This window comes from Idiotropiscis lumnitzeri, chromosome 18, assembly GCF_059441095.1.
Source record: "Idiotropiscis lumnitzeri isolate Australia: NSW breed Sydney's pygmy pipehorse chromosome 18, RoL_Ilum_1.0, whole genome shotgun sequence".
NCBI lineage: Eukaryota > Metazoa > Chordata > Actinopteri > Syngnathiformes > Syngnathidae > Idiotropiscis > Idiotropiscis lumnitzeri.
In genome coordinates, this window is record NC_142408.1 from 12263829 (window position 1) to 12282761 (window position 18933).

General features: G+C 40.6%; 1 protein-coding gene across 1 annotated transcript in view; it reads left to right on the forward strand.

Annotated features, from left to right (window-relative positions):
• The window catches only part of man1b1a (mannosidase, alpha, class 1B, member 1a), a 31066-nt gene extending 14039 nt beyond the window's left edge, over positions 1-17027 (forward strand). Inside the window, exons 11-14 of the mRNA XM_088281783.1 lie at positions 108-228; positions 370-564; positions 1380-1511; positions 12803-17027. Coding sequence (XP_088137909.1) covers positions 108-228; positions 370-564; positions 1380-1511; positions 12803-13012 — 658 coding nt within the window. The 3' untranslated portion in view covers positions 13013-17027. The remainder of the gene's footprint in view (positions 1-107; positions 229-369; positions 565-1379; positions 1512-12802) is intronic.
• Positions 17028-18933: the final 1906 nt, after the last annotated feature.

Genomic DNA, 18933 nt, shown 5'->3' on the forward strand with positions numbered 1-18933 from the left:
ATTGCACTACTTTGCAAGACTTCCAAATTTAAACAAAGTATTGTGTATTGTGGTGGGCTTTATTAGTATCACTCTGATGGTCTTATTTTATTGTTCTATTCTGCCAGGCTTTTGGAGGATTACATTGAAGCAATCAACGGAGTGAAAAAACACCTTGTCAAACAGACGGGGCCTCGTAAATTGACCTTTATTGGAGAGCTGTCCCATAACCGCTTCAGTCCCAAAATGGTAGAAATACACTCAAAGACTTTTCAAGTATTGAAATGTTGCTTAACCTCCATCTTTTCTTGATCTTGTTAGGAGATGAATATCTGCTCGTTGAGGGTTTGAATATTTCCCTTTGTTCCAATTCAATTCCTCTTATTTCAGGACCACCTGGTGTGCTTCCTGCCAGGAACCCTGGCACTGGGAGCCCACAATGACCTTCCAGGGGACCACATGGATTTAGCTGCGCAGTTAATGGAGACTTGTCACCACATGTACGCACAGATGGAGACGGGACTTAGCCCAGAGATCGCGCACTTCAACCTGCATGCCACTGATAGTAATGACATTATTGTCAAGGTGAGGCTTCACATCTCTTGTATATATTTAAATTTTATTTCCTTTCAAAATGTGTAATAATTCCCTAAAAAATATTAGGGCTCTTATTGCTGAGGCCAAGACAAATATAATAATTTATAGCTTTTTGATTCATGTCGTGATTTGGAATTTGATGGATACATACAAAACAAACAGAGTACATTACTGTCTGGGCTCACCATCAATTTCCTTCTGACCACTCAGTCATAATTTCACCCGTGGGTCCAGGAACAAGTCGAACAGCTGCTTTTGTTGAGTCCTGCCTCGCTTCTGGCTTTGATACTGATGGTGGGGTTTTATTAACTAGGTCTCCCTCATATTTTCTTAGAAGAGTGTTTAGGCCTTCATGACGTTAAAGGCCTGGAGACGGACACAAACTTAGTTTTCATCCTACTGGTTCAAGGAAATAATGCTAATAATCTTTGATATGTTTTTCCTAGCGGATTAACCAGATCAATTGGGTTGAATGTTTAGGCTTTGATGATATTGACACATGAAGTTTGGGATTTTTCGTGAAACGCTGTTGCCAAGCCAAGAACGCAACATTAATTTTGAGGGTTTAAATATGCACTAATGCTCATGAAACTTGCACACATTTATTGGATGTTGAGTATTATTTCTTTGAATAAAAGTGCCTACAGGCTATATTATTACAGTTATAGATTGATCATTGCTTTAAAATTCTACTTTTAATTTTCATTTTCTTTTTATTATTATTTGCATCATTGTTATTTTAATGTAAGAATAACTAATTTTGCCTTTGGAATTTAAGTGTTTTCTGTGTTTTTCTAAACCAGCCTGCGGACCGACATAACCTGCTGAGACCAGAAACAGTGGAAAGTCTCTTCTACATGTACAGATTCACCAAGGACCCCAAATACAGAGAATGGGGATGGGAGATTCTGCAGAGTTTCAACAAGTATACCAAGGTAAAATGAATGCACATAGAGCCTTGCCAGCAAAAAAAAAAAACATCTCAGCGATCACTTGTTCATTGAAACCTCTTTGCAACAAAAGTCTTTGAAGGCTGAGAATATATAACATATGGACAAAATAGTTGATGTCCTTTGTAAAAGAAAGCGTTTTTTTTGTTTTTTCACATGTGAACCTGGGGATAATGCTTTTTTTTACGCCGTAGTACGGCTTAATGATTTATCGTTTTTGAACAGAAATTGCGATCTCAGACAACGCCATTTTGAGATTGTAATAAATAGCTGAGCTGTAGGAAGTCCACTGTTTGCTTCAGCCTCGAGTGATCCAGCGGTCGCAGTGAAAGTGATGTCCTTTGGCTTGCATCCTTATCACTTCGAGTCATTTACAAACTTAAATGTGCATCGCCGACCAATAGTTGAATCGTTGATTATCTCGGGGAATTACAATTAATTAGCTAAGAACACATTGAGCTTGCTTATTTTGCCACACAAAATGAATTAATGAATCTTTAATTAGATAATAAAAATGCCATTTCTTTCTGTACTTGTTAAATATCGCATTAATATCGATATCACTATTGTCAACATCCATTTTGCCCTAATTTTATCAACCTCCTCCTAGAGAGTTTATCAAATTGTTTTTAAACTTTGCATGTTTCATCGAAAGATTTTTAAGATGAAAAGCTGTTTTCAGAAGAGATGGAGAATTAATGGATGTCTGTGGGTGGGCAGTTTTATTTGGGAAACCGGACAAAGCACCTTAGAGCTCTATTACTCTACATCAGGCATCACCAAATGGCGGACCGCGGCCCGGATCCGGATTGCGCGATGGTTCGGACCGGACCCATGACCGAGCTACGATGAATTTTTTTCAGGGCGCATTCGCAAAGGAATTCTAGTTAATACGGAAAAGGCGTCACTGATTTGAGCCAATCAAATCTTTTGTTTACGATCCACTGCCAATTGCGCAGCAGACCGGAAGAGAGTGCATCTGACAGTATGCCTTGCTAAAAAGTTAGCAATGTCGATGCGACGGAGAAATTTAGTTTCGTTCAGGTTGCAGCCGATTCAAAACCAGTGTGCATCATATGCTCCGAAACCGTCGCAACATTGCGAATCGCCACTACAAAACAAAGCACCGCCCTTTCTTGCAAAGTTATCCGCTGAAGTTTGAGGTGAGCGCACGCAAAAACATCGAACTTTGAGTGCAGTATAAGAGATTTTTACATTTTCGTTTACAGCCCAGCGGCATGCAAACGAATGTTCACTAAAAGTATCCTGGATTTTGGGGAAACATGAAAAAACATTGAGTGGTGAAGGAGTGCATAAATGCGGTTGCACAAACATTATTTAAAGGAAAACACAAAGGCCAGATGTGTGAAATAATCTACCAAATCCCAATGGCCCTGACTCCGTTCCAACCCAGATTTAAGTCACTGGCAGGGAGAGTCACAAACTCATTTTTCTCATTAAGAGAAGTTAAAAAAAATATTCAAAAGAAAAAGGTGGTGTCAAAGCTCATTTTGAATTAGTTTTTCATGAGGACAGCCATTTTTATTGATTGTGTACTGAACATGTTGACCTGGTTTACTTGGATAATTAGGCTTTCCGTTTTTTTAGGCTGATAACTCTTTGATTTAAAAAAAAAAAAGGTAAAAGATGTTAACTCAATGCTTAGCACTAAAGGATAATGTAAATGGCAGTCAATTTAAAACTGAACAAAGGTTAGACGGCTCGGAGCCACTTTTGTGATCCTGGCATGGAAGTCCATTGTTTCAGAGGGGTCTCGTTCACACCTCCTGTGGTGCAGCTGTGATCTAATCTTCCTGCATTCCTCTCCTGAATGTCTGGTCATTAGCATGGTCTAAACTTCAGTTACACTTAAAGGATTTCATACTTTTGACTATTAAAGGAATATAAGAGTTTGAGCTTAACATAGTTCATTAGATGTTGGTGCATCCAATGTATGAAAATGTGATATTGTAAAATGCTGAGAGTGTGACTGGTGGCGAGAAACTGGTTGCGGGGGTTGTGCAAGAATGGAATGTTTTAGAAACAGAAGGTGCTGAGCGAGACGAGATGACTCCGGGAAGGAGCGGCCATCGGGGGAATCGCACGCAGGAGGAGCCACGGGATTCGGCGGGAGGAGAAAGACCAATGAGAGCGAGCTAAAGTTAACTGCAATACACATAGCCAATAGAATCATGCCAGGATGCCTTTGTCTGTGCCATTTTGCATGTTGTATAGTATGAATCAGGACTGGGCAACTCGGGGGTAGAACACATTCGCTGGTGGTATGAGAGGTGTAGAGCTGTATTGAGAGGGACCCAAACTCAAGTTGTAGATTTGTGTGTTAGGAATAAATCCACTCGTGTGTGAAAATGCCGGCTTCCTGATACCTTTCTATTGCAGAACGAGCGCGCATATTGTTGGATGTGTGGGAGTTGGGTAAGGTCGCAAATTGGAGTCAGATTACTTATTTGAGTTTACATTGGGTTAAAGTTAAATTCTAACATTGATATAAAGATGAATTCCAACAATTTATGGTGACCCCGACGTGATGCATGAGAGGTAATAGAAGTCTGGGACTTCAAAGAGAGTCTGGGACTCTAAGAAAAGAAGAGAAGCCTGGGGCTTCAAGAGCCTGGGGCTCAAAGGAAGCCTGGGGCTTCAGGAAAAACCACAAGAGTCTGGGACTCGGGCCTGGGGCCCACGTCCACACCAGGTGACGACCTGATAAAGAATGAAGGAGCCGCACATCCGACCGGCCTTCCTCTTGGGCCCACAGTGACATAAGGTAAGCAGATCCTTTTCAAATTCTGCATATTGGCAACGCTAAATTATAAGAGGAAGGCGGAGTGGAACGGCGTTAAAATGTATAAATAAATAAGTGTAAAAGTGTGGACGATAGTAGTGTAAAATCTGGGATTTACCTACTAGAATAGTTTGGAACTATTCGTGGTTAAGATACGGTATAAAATCTGGGATTTACGTATCGGGACACGGTTTAAAATCTGGGATTTACGTGTCTGTGTGGAAGCTGTGTGAATGTGAAGGCTAAAATTGTTCTGCGTAAGAAGTGGTTGGGACACACACGAGTGGATTTCAAGATGGCGAAGGAGAGTAAGTGTGATAGTGGTCTCGGGTGTGGCACGGAGATTAAGGATAAATTCATAAAAATGAAACAAAAAAGAGAAGAAAAACATGAAGTAGGGATGAAATAAGAAAAGAGAAAGAAAGAAAGCTAGAGAAAAGAGAAGAAATTGTGTCAGTGTAGAGATTGGAAGTTCAATAAGAAAAGAGAAAGGAACAATTAATGTTCCATTGAAAGGAGGATGATTAAACAGGCAGTATTGAAGAAGGTGTGACTTGAACAAATGAAAAGGATAAGAATTAGGGTCTGCTGTAAGGAGGAATTGAAGAAATAAATATTTTATGTTTCATACTTTAGTTGATGGTCTTTCTATTAAGGTAACTGTAATTAGTAACTGGAATGAAATGCACAGATGGAAATGACACAAAGAAAAAAGATTGGTGTTAAGAAATCATAATTGAATGAAGCTTTTGAGAGCATGAGAAAACTTTGCAAGAGCATAGGTGGTTCCTGACTTTGTAGTTTGTGATTTGATACCTTGATTGTTTGAGTGGCTTTGGTAAGGCTACAGTGAATTTGGAAAATTAAAGGAAAAAAAATAAGAGTGAGAAAGATTTTACAGAAGGCAATGAGTATAGGTGTAATCGTAAAATCATGAGTGTGCTCTAACAAAGAGTTAACAGCTCTTTGAAGTTAGATGCTCGTTCCCAAGTAGGGGGAGGAAGTCAGAGAAGGAGGATGAAGTGATTGAAAAAGTGGAAGAAAAGACGGAATGTCTGAGAGGCATTTATCCACAGTTGCCAGACTCGCAACAGTATGTGTTTGAGCCGCCGCCCGATCCGACGGCGCCATTAATGGGGGGGGAGCAGAATGGTTTGAGATGCAAAAGATAACGATTCACAGATGACACCAGCGACCATACAATTGATCGAACAGGCTGTGAATAATGAGAGAGAGGGTGCAAGGAGAACAGCAGGGGAGTGTGGAGACGCCCGTGCTGGCCCCGGGGGGGGGAAGCACCAGCAGGAACATGTAAACATTTCAGACACAAGAGGAAAAACAGGTATCAATGGCAGTCGTTAACTGATTGAAAAGGAAGATATGCCTTTTGGTGCTCTCGAAAGAAGGTCACAGTCTTTTTGTTTCAGAGGTGTGTCTCGGCACCCCCCTCGATGTTGCTGACGATCTAATCTTCAGGCATCTGCCTCTACTTGAGGTGTTCTAATGTGGTCGAGCATGGGTCGCACTGTGGAGCAGTTTTTTTTACAGTGCTAGTGTAGTATGGTACGGGATAAAATATATGTATTCAACCTAACAATAAATACAAATTAGCAGGGAATTAGAACACAAGTTAAACACTGAAACATGCAGGGGATGCCTGAGGAACAGCAGGGCGGCGACAATCTTATTAAAATTTAAATTTTAAGCAAAGGGATTATGGTTTTGGGATAAGTTTTAAGTGAAGTATTCTATGAACATGTTGAAAGAAAATCTTTGGAAAGGGGAATATCTAGCCATTGGAGATTGGTTTACCAAATTTAAAGTTGGACTAAATAGTTTTGTAGATGATTTATTAACTGATGTGTATTAAATGTGACAAAGGTGGAAGACAGATGTTTTTGTTTGACTGTACGACGCGAACGCTGACATGACAATTTTAGAGGATATGACATCATTCCATAAATACCAGACTGCTAACATTCGCATCTATGAGCTGTTGGATGTCACAGGTGCAGTTTCGTCAGCTGCGTCCAGGAGAGGAGAAACAACTTCACGGGGAGTGAATGGGGAAATCCAGAGACCCACAGTTGTAAATTTTGGCATACGCTGGCTAAATTAAGGCAAAATTATGGATCTGCCAGCACAAATCTCAGTGAAATCAAGGCGGACGCGCCAAGGGAGGGGTCTCTGTGTGGAATTGGAAAGTATCGTTTGGTGAATGACAGTGTGAAAGAAAAGTGTTTGTATGCATATGTGGTTTGAGTGAATGTTGTAGGGACGGGCCTCAGGACAGAAAATTGTTTGAGGTCACCGGCAAGCCCTTACAGTACTTAGGATGCGATGGGTGGACAGGCCTGATCAACCTGAATCCCTATTGCACTCCCGAGTATTGATTTTGAAATTGTTTTTGGAGATAGATTGGAGTAATTAAATTCAAGCATCAAGTGAATGATTGATTGACGTTATTACACAAAATTTATGCAAAACTGAAAGTTTTGGAAGGAAGATAATTTACCCCTTCTCATTCTCACTGGCAAGTGCCACTCGTCCAGTTCTGTCCACAGGTTTGAGGTGACATGTGACCAGTGTGACCAGAAGGCCAGAGACTGCTTCAAATAGCGCCTCACCACTACCATCCCAGAGGTTCTCCTCAACAAGGAGGGAGATATAAGACATATTCACATTGGATGCGCGACTAGATAACACACACCCAGTCCAGGATAGGGCAAAATTTTCTTGGATTGTTCAGACTTTTCCATATAATACAGCACCACAGCAGTGATACTTGAAGTTAATGTCGAATTAGTGGCACTGTTTTTATGGAAAATTACTCACTTAACGCAAGGGTAAGTTGTTGTAGAGGAGATATTTCAGACAAAAATGACCCTGAAGTGGTCACAAGCACGTGTCTCATGTTGGATGTATGAAATTTTATTCTGATATTTTCCATTGTAACGTATTTCATAGTATTTAGGACTAAGACATTGTAAAACACTGTTTGGAAGAACTTATAGAATACCTCAAATTTAAGAACAAATGGGAAATAGATGTTGAAGCAACTTTAGTTGACCATATGTGAAAAATGTTAGGAAAACAAAAGACAGGCGCTAATTTAGAGTGACAAAGCTCTTTCCGTCTCCCAGCAGGGGCAGTAATCTAGTAAAGCCAGGATACTGGGTGCTTGTAAGAAGTTTGAAGATAAGACATTTGTAATTACCCAAGGGGGAAGGAGGGGTTAGTAACAGCTCTCACAGCTGTAAAGATAGCAGAAAGGTCAACATTGGTTTATTCGACATGTTGTAAAGAGGTCACACGTTGTAAAGAGGTCACGTTGGTTGAAATCTCCTACAAAGGAGACACCAGACTAAGAGGTTTATACAGAGTTACAGGCGGGACAAAATTTATTTCAGAGGAACTATCCTCACTTGAGGCCGAGGCCAGATCTGCTGACCAGCATGATGGTCACCAGCTAAATGGGGACACCTCAGGTGAGATTGGCTGTGCCGTGCATCAGATATTTCTGGCCCGTTGGGGTCGATGTTGCTGTGTCTTTCAGGTGGGGAAAAGGGAGACAGGCCTGGTCTATGTGGCCAGGGCGAGACATGAATGGAGTGAGACTTCCGGCAGTGACCCATCCAATAATGTCGACATTACACAGCTGTTCCAGTTGGCCGTCCACAAGGGCGTGCACCTTCCAGTGGCAGACATCAGGCGAAATAGTCCATGAATGAAATAATGCTAATCGGCCTAAGTAGAACACATTTTGTACCTAATTTTGCACGACATCAGAAAAGGAATATATGGGATTGGATTAAGGAGCGTGACTAAAATTGTTGTACTTGCAGGTTTAGAAGGCCAAGAGAGATAAGAAAAAGGAGGCAGCTGCTCCTTCCACTTCTGCTGCTTCTGGGCAAGGTTCGGGTGACGCAGCGCCACAGCAGACTGGCTGCTGTCCATAGCAGGCCAGTCAACGAGGTTGGGATTGCAGTAACAGAGGTACGGGTGGTTACTGACGGGGGTTGTGAGTGGGGTGTGCACTTGCTGCGGGGTGTGGGGTCACTGGGTGATGAGCTGTCCATGCCGAGCCACTTTCTGGAATGTGCCATCCTCCGGTGCCATATCTGTCACAAAGAGCTCCACCAGCGCAGGGGGCGCCACCGTTACCCACTCCCAACGCACTTGACACAAACCCGCTCGTACCCCATTCCATGACAGGGGGCAGCGGAGCTTCAGCATTCGAGGACTAGCAGGTCCTAGCAGTCCGGGGACGGTGGATGGACAAGTTTTCGATGGTGCTGGATATTGGGGCGAGCTATGAGCTCCTTCCGCAACCCCCACTGAGCCATGTGGACTCTCAAGAGTGCCTGAGTCACTGCCATTGACTGAACGAACACTGGAATTCGAGTGGCATTCCCGGATGGGACTGAACTTGACTGTGCACATCCGTTGGAGGGAGCATATGTCGTGCTCTCTTCCTTCCCAGTGGCTAAACTGAACTGAAACATTTGAGGGCAGCTCTGAAACCTGGTTCCCATCCTCCCGCGGTGGGTATGCCCTGTTCTTGCTCTGGTCTGACTGGTTTAGCAACCGCCACCCTTTCAATTCACCAATTGACATATCACATTGTACATGTGATCACAAACATGATTTGATTTATCAAAAATGCACTCATCCACATTTAGTCATGAGTGCATCTTGCGTTAGAATTATATATTTGTTATGTCTACTGGCGTTGCCTCGCACGCGTGCCTTGTCCCTGAGCAGCGGAAATGGTATGAATTGTTTACTTTCGCCGAGCCACAAATCGCATTGAATATTGATGAGCGTCATCATACTGGAGGTCTGGACCCCATAGTTGTTGCACAATCGGGAGATCATATATCAGCACCGACTACAAATTCTTTGGTTTTGGGAACATTACTAAATTTCAAAATTTCCAGGGAAGGGTCGCTCGGAAATGGTAGTTCTGTGTGTGTCTCTGCTTGAGGTGTTGTGGACCCAGGGCCCGACTGAGTTGGGGCTCGGCTCCACGGCTCCGCGATGTTTTTACTGTCTCTACCCCCTCCCCCAGTTGACAGAATCAGTGTGGGCACAGCCTGTAGGTGGATTGAGCCAATCATGAGACAATAGGAGGTGAAGACTGCAGCGGTCTTGGAGCTGTCTATGTCTTGTAGAGCACCTTTTCTTCCCATAAAAAAAAAAAAATAAATAAATAAAATAAAAATAGAGGTTTAATTCGGTATCTGCGTTATTATAGTTTTGGGATTTTTTATTTTAAGCATAAATGGTTACTATTTCATTTGTGTTGCTTTAAAATTTGTCAATTAACAGTCAAATTTGGAGCGTTAGCTCGAGGCTTAATTTGTAATCTCGGAACACAGTTAGATGTTTGAACTCAGTGAACTCAGCTTCACTGGAGTCGGACATCGCTCCGTACATCAACCTCCGGGTGCTTTCCCGGAGGTGGACTCATTCTCGCTGATAAGGACAGTTTAGAGTTCTGGCTAGAACCTGACACGCCATCCAATTGGGAACTACAGGACAAAAGTGGTGCCATAGCTCACAGTTGCGCCCGGCCCCAGTATTTGTGCCCGCCATGGTTGAGCTTAGAGGTTGACCGCCCGGACGGGCAGGTCAAGAGAGGGAATGTGTAGATGGCATGAATTGGATCAAAGTCAGACACTTTCGAGTCTGAACAAAGACGATGACGATGCAAATGTTTAACTTATTGACTATTTTACCTGCTGGCGTGTGCTTTGTGTGGATGATGTTTGCGTTTGAACATAGGATGCGGGATGACAGAAGTGATGGAGCGAAAGGAGCATGTAATGGTATGGTATGGAGCAGAGCGAGATGATGGTAAGACGCTGACACAGACACAACAACTACTGCTAAATCTGAAATGTAAACAACCGACACAGGTGAACACTTGGGTACAATTTTAATTGGACACACCCATGGAATGATGTGGGAATAAAAAAGAAAGAGCCTATTTTTGACACCCAAGTTGCAAAACAAAAGTTCACCTGCCTAAAAGTTAAATGGGACTGGTCCTGGGATTGGAAATCTCCAGGTGTCATGGTGTAATGAAAATGTGTCTTTGCCAGTAGGAATCCCTCTCGCTCGTGATGATGTTTGGCTGTGGTGTGGAGAGAAAGTGCTGTACGATAGGCTTCCCACCAATGCCTCAGGTAAGTGCGCCCTGGTAACGCTGATCATGCCAGTTAGTGTGACAGCCTTAGATCTGGCCAAAATGGAGTGGGAAGGTGTTGGACAATGGGGAAGAATCCCCTTCCTTAACAGGAAGAGAAGGGACATGCAAGAATGGTTGAATGCAGGAGATCCCACGTATATAGATGCAATTGGAGTTCCAAGAGGGATCCCTGACGAGTATAAATTGGTGGATCAAATTGCGGCAGGATGGGAGAGCCTTTTCCTGTTCGTTACAGTAAACAAAAATGTGGACCGGATTAATTATGCCCACTATAATGTCCAACGATTGGCGAATTTTACCACCTCAGCACTCCAGGCAGTGCATGAGCAATTGGCTGCCACGTCTCTTATGGCATTCCAGAACAGAATAAGCTTGGATATGTTGTTAGCCGAAAGAGGAGGGGTGTGTGGTATTTTGGGGATCAGTGTTGTACTCTGATTCCCAACAATACATCTCCTGACGGTCGCCTTACCAAGGCATTGGAGGGTCTGCGCACGCTAAGTAACAAAATGAAGGAGCACTCAGGTGTGGACACCAGTTGGTATTCTGACTGGTTCAACATCTTTGGTAAATATAAAAGCCTGATTGCATCAGTACTGATTTCTATCGCTGTGTTTGCCGCTATTATGGTGTTATGCGGATGTTGCTGTATTCCATGTATCAGATCATTAACTGTTAAGACAATAGAACGCACGTTGGGGCCACTCCCTCCTGGGGGTCAGTACATGATGATCCCTCAAAAGGACCCCCAGGAGGCGGAGGTAGCGTGGCCCTCCGGGAGTCCAGGATGTGAGTATGGAAAGATGGCCTCGGGGACCTGAGGCCATAAGGAGGGAAGGAAATTTTCTACTGATTCTTATTCTTTTACTAATTGTTTGATGTGTTTTAGTTTTATGGCAAGTGATGTCGAGCTCGTGTGCAGCAATGAAACAAGGTGTTCTAGTGATGACCTCAGATGTCTGAGGTCATGAGAGGGATTAAAGGATAATGTAAATGGCAGTCAATTTAAAACTGAACAAAGGTTAGACGGCTCGGAGCCACTTTTGTGATCCTGGCATGGAAGTCCATTGTTTCAGAGGGGTCTCGTTCACACCTCCTGTGGTGCAGCTGTGATCTAATCTTCCTGCATTCCTCTCCTGAATGTCTGGTCATTAGCATGGTCTAAACTTCAGTTACACTTAAAGGATTTCATACTTTTGACTATTAAAGGAATATAAGAGTTTGAGCTTAACATAGTTCATTAGATGTTGGTGCATCCAATGTATGAAAATGTGATATTGTAAAATGCTGAGAGTGTGACTGGTGGCGAGAAACTGGTTGCGGGGGTTGTGCAAGAATGGAATGTTTTAGAAACAGAAGGTGCTGAGCGAGACGAGATGACTCCGGGAAGGAGCGGCCATCGGGGGAATCGCACGCAGGAGGAGCCACGGGATTCGGCGGGAGGAGAAAGACCAATGAGAGCGAGCTAAAGTTAACTGCAATACACATAGCCAATAGAATCATGCCAGGATGCCTTTGTCTGTGCCATTTTGCATGTTGTATAGTATGAATCAGGACTGGGCAACTCGGGGGTAGAACACATTCGCTGGTGGTATGAGAGGTGTAGAGCTGTATTGAGAGGGACCCAAACTCAAGTTGTAGATTTGTGTGTTAGGAATAAATCCACTCGTGTGTGAAAATGCCGGCTTCCTGATACCTTTCTATTGCAGAACGAGCGCGCATATTGTTGGATGTGTGGGAGTTGGGTAAGGTCGCAAATTGGAGTCAGATTACTTATTTGAGTTTACATTGGGTTAAAGTTAAATTCTAACATTGATATAAAGATGAATTCCAACAGCACTTAATATATTTCTGCAGGAGATATTTTACTGTTTTTTTTCTGGAAGTGGCACCCTTAAGTTCCTGGAGCCACATTTTCTTGAATGTGAAATAAACGCCTTATATTTGTTTGACTGGCAAAGGTGTTTAATGGGAACATTGCTAAATATTTAGTATATAAGTGTGCTCTGTTGAAAATGACTAAATATTGAAACTAAAAATTTAAACATGGGCTAGACATTAAGGGAAGTTGGACTTTGGTTCGGACCTTTTAATTGGAAGAAATTTTAGTCGTGGACCTCTGTGACTTTTAATTGAATACCTCTGCTCTACATGTTATCATGTCATGTTGTATCCCTGTCCTCTTGTATTCCAAAGTGTCTTTTGTCTTTGACGTCCTAACCAAAATAATAACTGCCTTTTTCTTTTTTTTTTTTGCAGGTCTCAGATGGAGGCTACACATCTATCAACAACGTTCGTGACCCTGATAACCTGGAGCCTAGAGACAAGATGGAGAGTTTCTTCCTGGGTGAGACATTGAAGTACTTCTACTTGCTCTTTTCTGACGACATGGAGCTTCTCAGTCTGGACAAATATGTCTTCAACACCGAGGCCCACCCGCTCCCCATATGGCCCTCTCCACCCAAGTGATGGCACCATACAGGAGATGGGTGCTTCAATCATGCCGTGACGTCCTTGTAAGACTGGAGGCATTCCTCAGTCAGGTTCGTCGTTGAGCTACCGGACTGCTGTGATGGTCAGTGACCCAGGTGTGCGCAGGCCACCTGTACTTTGGTACATTTTCCTGGTGCGGGAATTTCTGTTAAAAAAAAAGTCTGAGCTGGTCTCTACTGTAAATAAAAAGGTTTGGAAGTAGGCCTGGGACTTGTCATGATATGTGGAAGGTCTTTGTCACCTGAAGGCCATTTGATACTTCTTGTATGTATGAACAATAAGTTTGATTGTAATTCTTGAGATTAAGGGGCTTGTGAAGTTTCTATTTAAACCGATTGCTGTCAATTACTCTATGGAGTATGGATCCTTAAATCATTTCTTAGCCCTTTGGTGAAATGTGTTCTGGAACAAGTTTTCCGAATCAGTCTTTCGTTTGTTTTCTTTGTTGTACAAAATGAGGTTCAAGTATCAGAATGTTAATACCTGACTACTACACTCATAGAGACATTTTAATGCAAAATAACGTGAATTGCCGCACTCTTTTAGGGTCACAAACCACTGCAGGATTTCGAAAAAGATTTGTTGAGGCCACTTAAATGTAGTATTGGTATGTCACCAACATATATATGCCAAAGAGCTGGGAAGTCCCAGAATGCGTTTCGTCACCTCGAACTGCAACAGAGTGCCAAGTAGATGCAACAACGCTGACCTTCAAATTGACCTGTCACATAACAAAAAGAACGTTAGTATTTGTTTTTAGCAAATAACCATTAACTTAGAATTTTATGTCTGCAACACGTTTCAAGAAAGATGGGACGTTTACCATTGTGACATGACTTTTCTTTTAACAACATTCAATGTTTGGGAACACTAATTGGTGAAGCCTGTTTTTTTTTTTTTTTTTTTTTTTTTTAGAATGTGTTGCAGCCATAAAATTCAAAGTTTATGATGATTTGCTAAAAACAATAAAATTTTAACATTGAATTCTGTTTCTTTGTAATGTATTCATTTAACTCATTCACTGCCATTGACGGATATAGACGTCAAAAACTGCATTCTTTTCACCTGGGCTGCTAGTGAATGAGTTAAAAATAGGTTGAACATGATTTGTGATTTTATTTATGTTTAACACAACATCCCAACTTTATTGGAATTTGATTTTTTGATGCCATGTTCTTGATCGCGTATCATGTTCATGCTGTGCACTCCTTGTGATTCAAATTAAGGTTCTATTTGTGAGGTGACATTACCTTGGAAATGGCGAAATGGATACCCTTGACATGAGGGGATATTGTCAGGATTTAATTTATCAAAAGAATATCCAACACATGATAAGATACTGATGTGAGGGCTCATAACCTCACACCATTTTCTAGCTTTTCAGAAACATTTTATACAAAGACAGGCTTACTGTATTTATTTTTTTTTCCGAGTGCTTTTAAAGCACTCCTGAGCCCCCGGTTGCATCGTTCAACTAATGCTCTTCAAGGAAGTATGAGGAATATTTTAGTTTCCTCACATTTTTGCTGCATGAGCTTGATAAAGATTTGAATTGTGAATACAGTGCTGTTTGTTTAAAAGCAAAACATGAATCTAAAATTTGCTGAAATTCTAACGTGCCTCTCAACATGCATCACGGCTCATATATGAAGCTGTACGTGCCGCACATCCTCCATCCTTCTTCAAAATGAACTTTGAAGTTTGTAATGTAGCATTTGCTGGACAGCTCAAAGCTTGTGTTGTTGCACATACTCATCGTCAATCTTATCCAGACATATCAGTTTACATCTCAGACTCTGTGGATCTAAACTCTTGATAATGTTTTTTGTGCAAAGAATATTGTTTGAGGTGACGGTATGCGTAAAAACACCTTTTTAAATTATTCAAATAATGAAATGATAAATGATGTAAAAACCAACAAATCATATCTATTGTTTGCATATACTTTGGGAAAAGAAAAGAAATTAGTGTTGACCTTGTTATATATAATATAAGATTAATATGTGTAATGGGGAAAGCACTTTTACATTTCAGAAAATTCTCAAAGTGCTTAACACTCACACAGGTGTCAAACGCCGGTCCTCGACGGCCGCTTTCCTGTATGTTCTCCTTCTCTCCCTGCTGTAACACACTTGATTCAAACAAAAAAGCTCTGAAGAAGCCTGATAACGATCCTGATCATTTCAACCAGGTGTGTTGCAGCAGGGAGAGATGGAAAACGTGCAGGAAATAGCCCTCGAGGACCGAAATTTGACACCTTTGCTTCACAGCCAACAAGTCAAAGATGTGGCTTGAAGACATCATATCCGCCTTCTTCATGAATCGACCGGCGCTGAAGATTTCCGAGGCGTCACGCTAAATCTATGAACTTGGTTCATGTGTATTGATTCGAGAAACCGTTGCGACATGAATATAATACTATATAAATTGGTAAAAATCACCTCCAAGTGGTTCTACTTCTCCCCTCTTAAAGGCATCAAGGGCTTCTCCTTATAATGGGATTCAAACTGTTTTCTTAAGACTTGTCAAAAATCCAATCCGATGTTCTGATCGAACAGAGTGCTCACACTGAGCCACACAAGTGAATAACGTTCACTCAAGTCACCCACGTTCTCATATGCCTGCTAGAATGTATGTTGTGTTCTATTGCTGCAGGCCTTATTTCGAATGTGGTGTGCCGGTGACAAAACATTACGATGTACATATTTTGTAGAAAAGACCGAACGTGCATTTCCAGTTGCACCATTACATTGAAATGACAGCATTTGATAAGAACCACTGCCATATTTGCACCCTTTAACTTCTTTCTGTTCCATTTAAGATGCCTTCTATTTTACATTGAACTAATGTCTGTTTAATAATTGATCGATTTTTGACTGACTGTGGGAAAATTGTCACTAAGCTAATTAAAAATGATACATAAATCTCATTTCTACAATCATTCATTTCACATTGGTCTTATTTAATTATCCCTAATGGATAATTGCTAGAGCATAAGAAATTCTATTAAATGAGACCACTTTTGATGATCTCTTAGCACATAGCTATTCAATTTCTCAATTCACCTTGAGAGTCACCGTTGACCCAATGTACATAACGTGTCACTTAATGAAGTGTGCATCAATGTGACTTTCAGGTACATTAGTTTGTTTGTTTTTTTTCCCCACCAATGTGATGCTTCCCTGTGCTGTTTACACTGTTACCCCTGTCCTCAAACCATCACAATGACACAAGGTTCAAAAGGAAATTATTTTGATTATATTTGATGCCTCTACCCTAATCAGCCTAATGAATGGATGAGTGTGTTGTTTCCGTTTAATTAGAGCACACGTAACTGCCAGGAACTAATAACACTAAAATGGATGTCTAAATGAACTTAGTTTCTTCCAAAAGACTGCTATCAAAACAGTATTCAGTCTGCTGGGTGTCTCATTTTGAAAGTCAATTTGATTTGAATGTAAACAATTTAATCTCTGACTTACTATTCCTCACACCAATGATATTTCAGCGTAAGTGCTTATGAAACCTATATACACAGCCGTAACGTTCTGGTTAATATTTGTGAAGTGTCACTAAAATGAAGTCATAGAAAGTGTGAATATTCTTTTCAAATGGGTGTGGACAGGACTCAAGTTGAATCTTTTTGCTGCATGAGTGAACGTGTTAAAACACAATACTGTTTGTGTTGAAGGGATTAATTTAATTAATTTGAGGACTGGGTAGACATTTTGAACTCATCTCTACTCCAATTCAATTATTCATTTGTCCTGTTTTTTGGTAGAAATAGAAAAGGTGCCGAGGTATACATTTTTGTTTTCATTGTGGTTATTATCCTCTTTCTCCCTTTTTTCTCTCCCTAAACTAATTAAAAATCAGTGTGTCATTTTCTTTTTCCTAACAGTTATTTTATCAATAAATTTCATTTTGTGTTTTATTGTTTCGTTTGCTTTTAAATCAAGTTTTCCCAAAAAATAAATGTCTGACTTCCCAATAGACTTCCAGGCTCAAATTATTGTGCTCCACATATTGTCTAGCAACAACAAAATAATGTGATAAGACCAGGAAAATAAAAAGAAAATGTTGACTCACTGTAATTTGCTACATTTGCTAGATGGTTTAAAACTTGATAGGAGAAATTAGAATGCTATACAAATTAACTACTAATTTTCGAGCAGTCAACCATACATTATGAATGTTTATCTGTTAGCCCTAAGTAGTAAGTATTGTACTGTAGTCCTTTCCAGTTTAGAGTCCAAGCTATCAACATTTAGTCCTCTTCAAAAAATATAAATGAATCATCTGCCTAAAAAAAACACACACACACAATACACTTCTCCAGCATAATGAAAATTACTGCAAAGAATGATTTCATTCAAACTCTACGTAATGTCTGTATGGAGAAGTGTTTAAAAACTCAATTGTCTTCTCATCAGCACATCATAATGGTTCGAAACTAAATTAGCCGTTTAATCCTTCATCACTTAATTCATAGAAGTGTAATTTTCTCATTACACCTAATTAAATCTGCAACAAGTAATTCACATTCTAATATAAAATGATGACATCTACCTAAATGTGAATACCCAGAATTTTTAAACATTAAATTACATCAAATTTATTTCCTCAAATGTTCCTTAATGCGTTCCACTTTCAGGTTCCCAACACAGATCAATGCTTAGGTTAAATTCAAATCTGCTTAGAAATAATTCCGTACCGTTTATGTAGGAGATAGTGAATACTGTATAGCCAACCGAACAGCTAACTTGTACCTTCTAAAACATTACTGCGGATTTTATTTATTTGGAGCCCAGTCTATATTTAGACAATGAACAGAAGGTGGTGCCAGAGACACTCACTTGGTCAACTGAGCAGATTATGTGTCATGAATGTTTGTTTCACTTATCACATAAACTTTTATTTATATACATATATATATATATATATATATATATATATATATAAATATAACAACAATGAATGACTGTACCCAATTGTAGCTTTATTTGTTTTCAGAATTTTCATAATGGGACTATGATTGAATACCTATAATATCTAAAATGTACCTTTGCTCGAATGTTATTGCTGTGAAGTTAATGCATCACTGACTGTATCAGTTAGACATAAACGTTTTGCAAGCTACGTGGCATTTGAAATTTGGTAATGTGCTGAACAGCAATGTGCCTTCTCTTGTTTTAATTTGACAGATTATGAAAGGTGAACGTTCATCGGAACCTGACTTGACACATGTTTTAATGTTCCATCAACAACAAGCGCAGAGTTGTTTTTAACAGTTAGAACATCAAAATAATGAGTTAGGATATCTCATTTTAGTAAGTGACTTAAAATGATGCTTAAAATTGACATTATCTTAAAAAAACAGCATTGAGAAAGAAAAGAACAGGTTACAGTTCTGTCAATTTATTGATTGAGTTGGATATTTTCCAATTGCCGTACACAAGCAAAAAACATTTTTTTATTGTGCATTCATCTCGGAAACTTGGCAGTGTAGGATTTACTGTGTTTCCATAGTAGCTTTCAATATATAAGCCGACATTTTCACATGGTGTGTGCATAATTAGGTTGGCATATTCTCAGGTTTATGCTATTGATGGCTCGTGGGATACTCTGTTGGAAGTGCTATGATGGTCTGTGGTTAGGCTGGCAGATTTTGCCTGAGGCTTAAAGCTGCACCTCTCCCACAGATGGAAACAAAAAATCAGTTTTCGAAAACTAATTGTTTCCCGGGAGGAGTTTAGAGGGATTTTCTGCGAGAACCCTGCAGCCGTCCGTATGCTTTGGCCAACAAATTGGAGCAAAAAATGTACTGTGAATAATATGGCCATTTGATGAAGGGGAAAATATGCCGCTGCAATGGGAAAATGCAGTGCTTTGTTTGC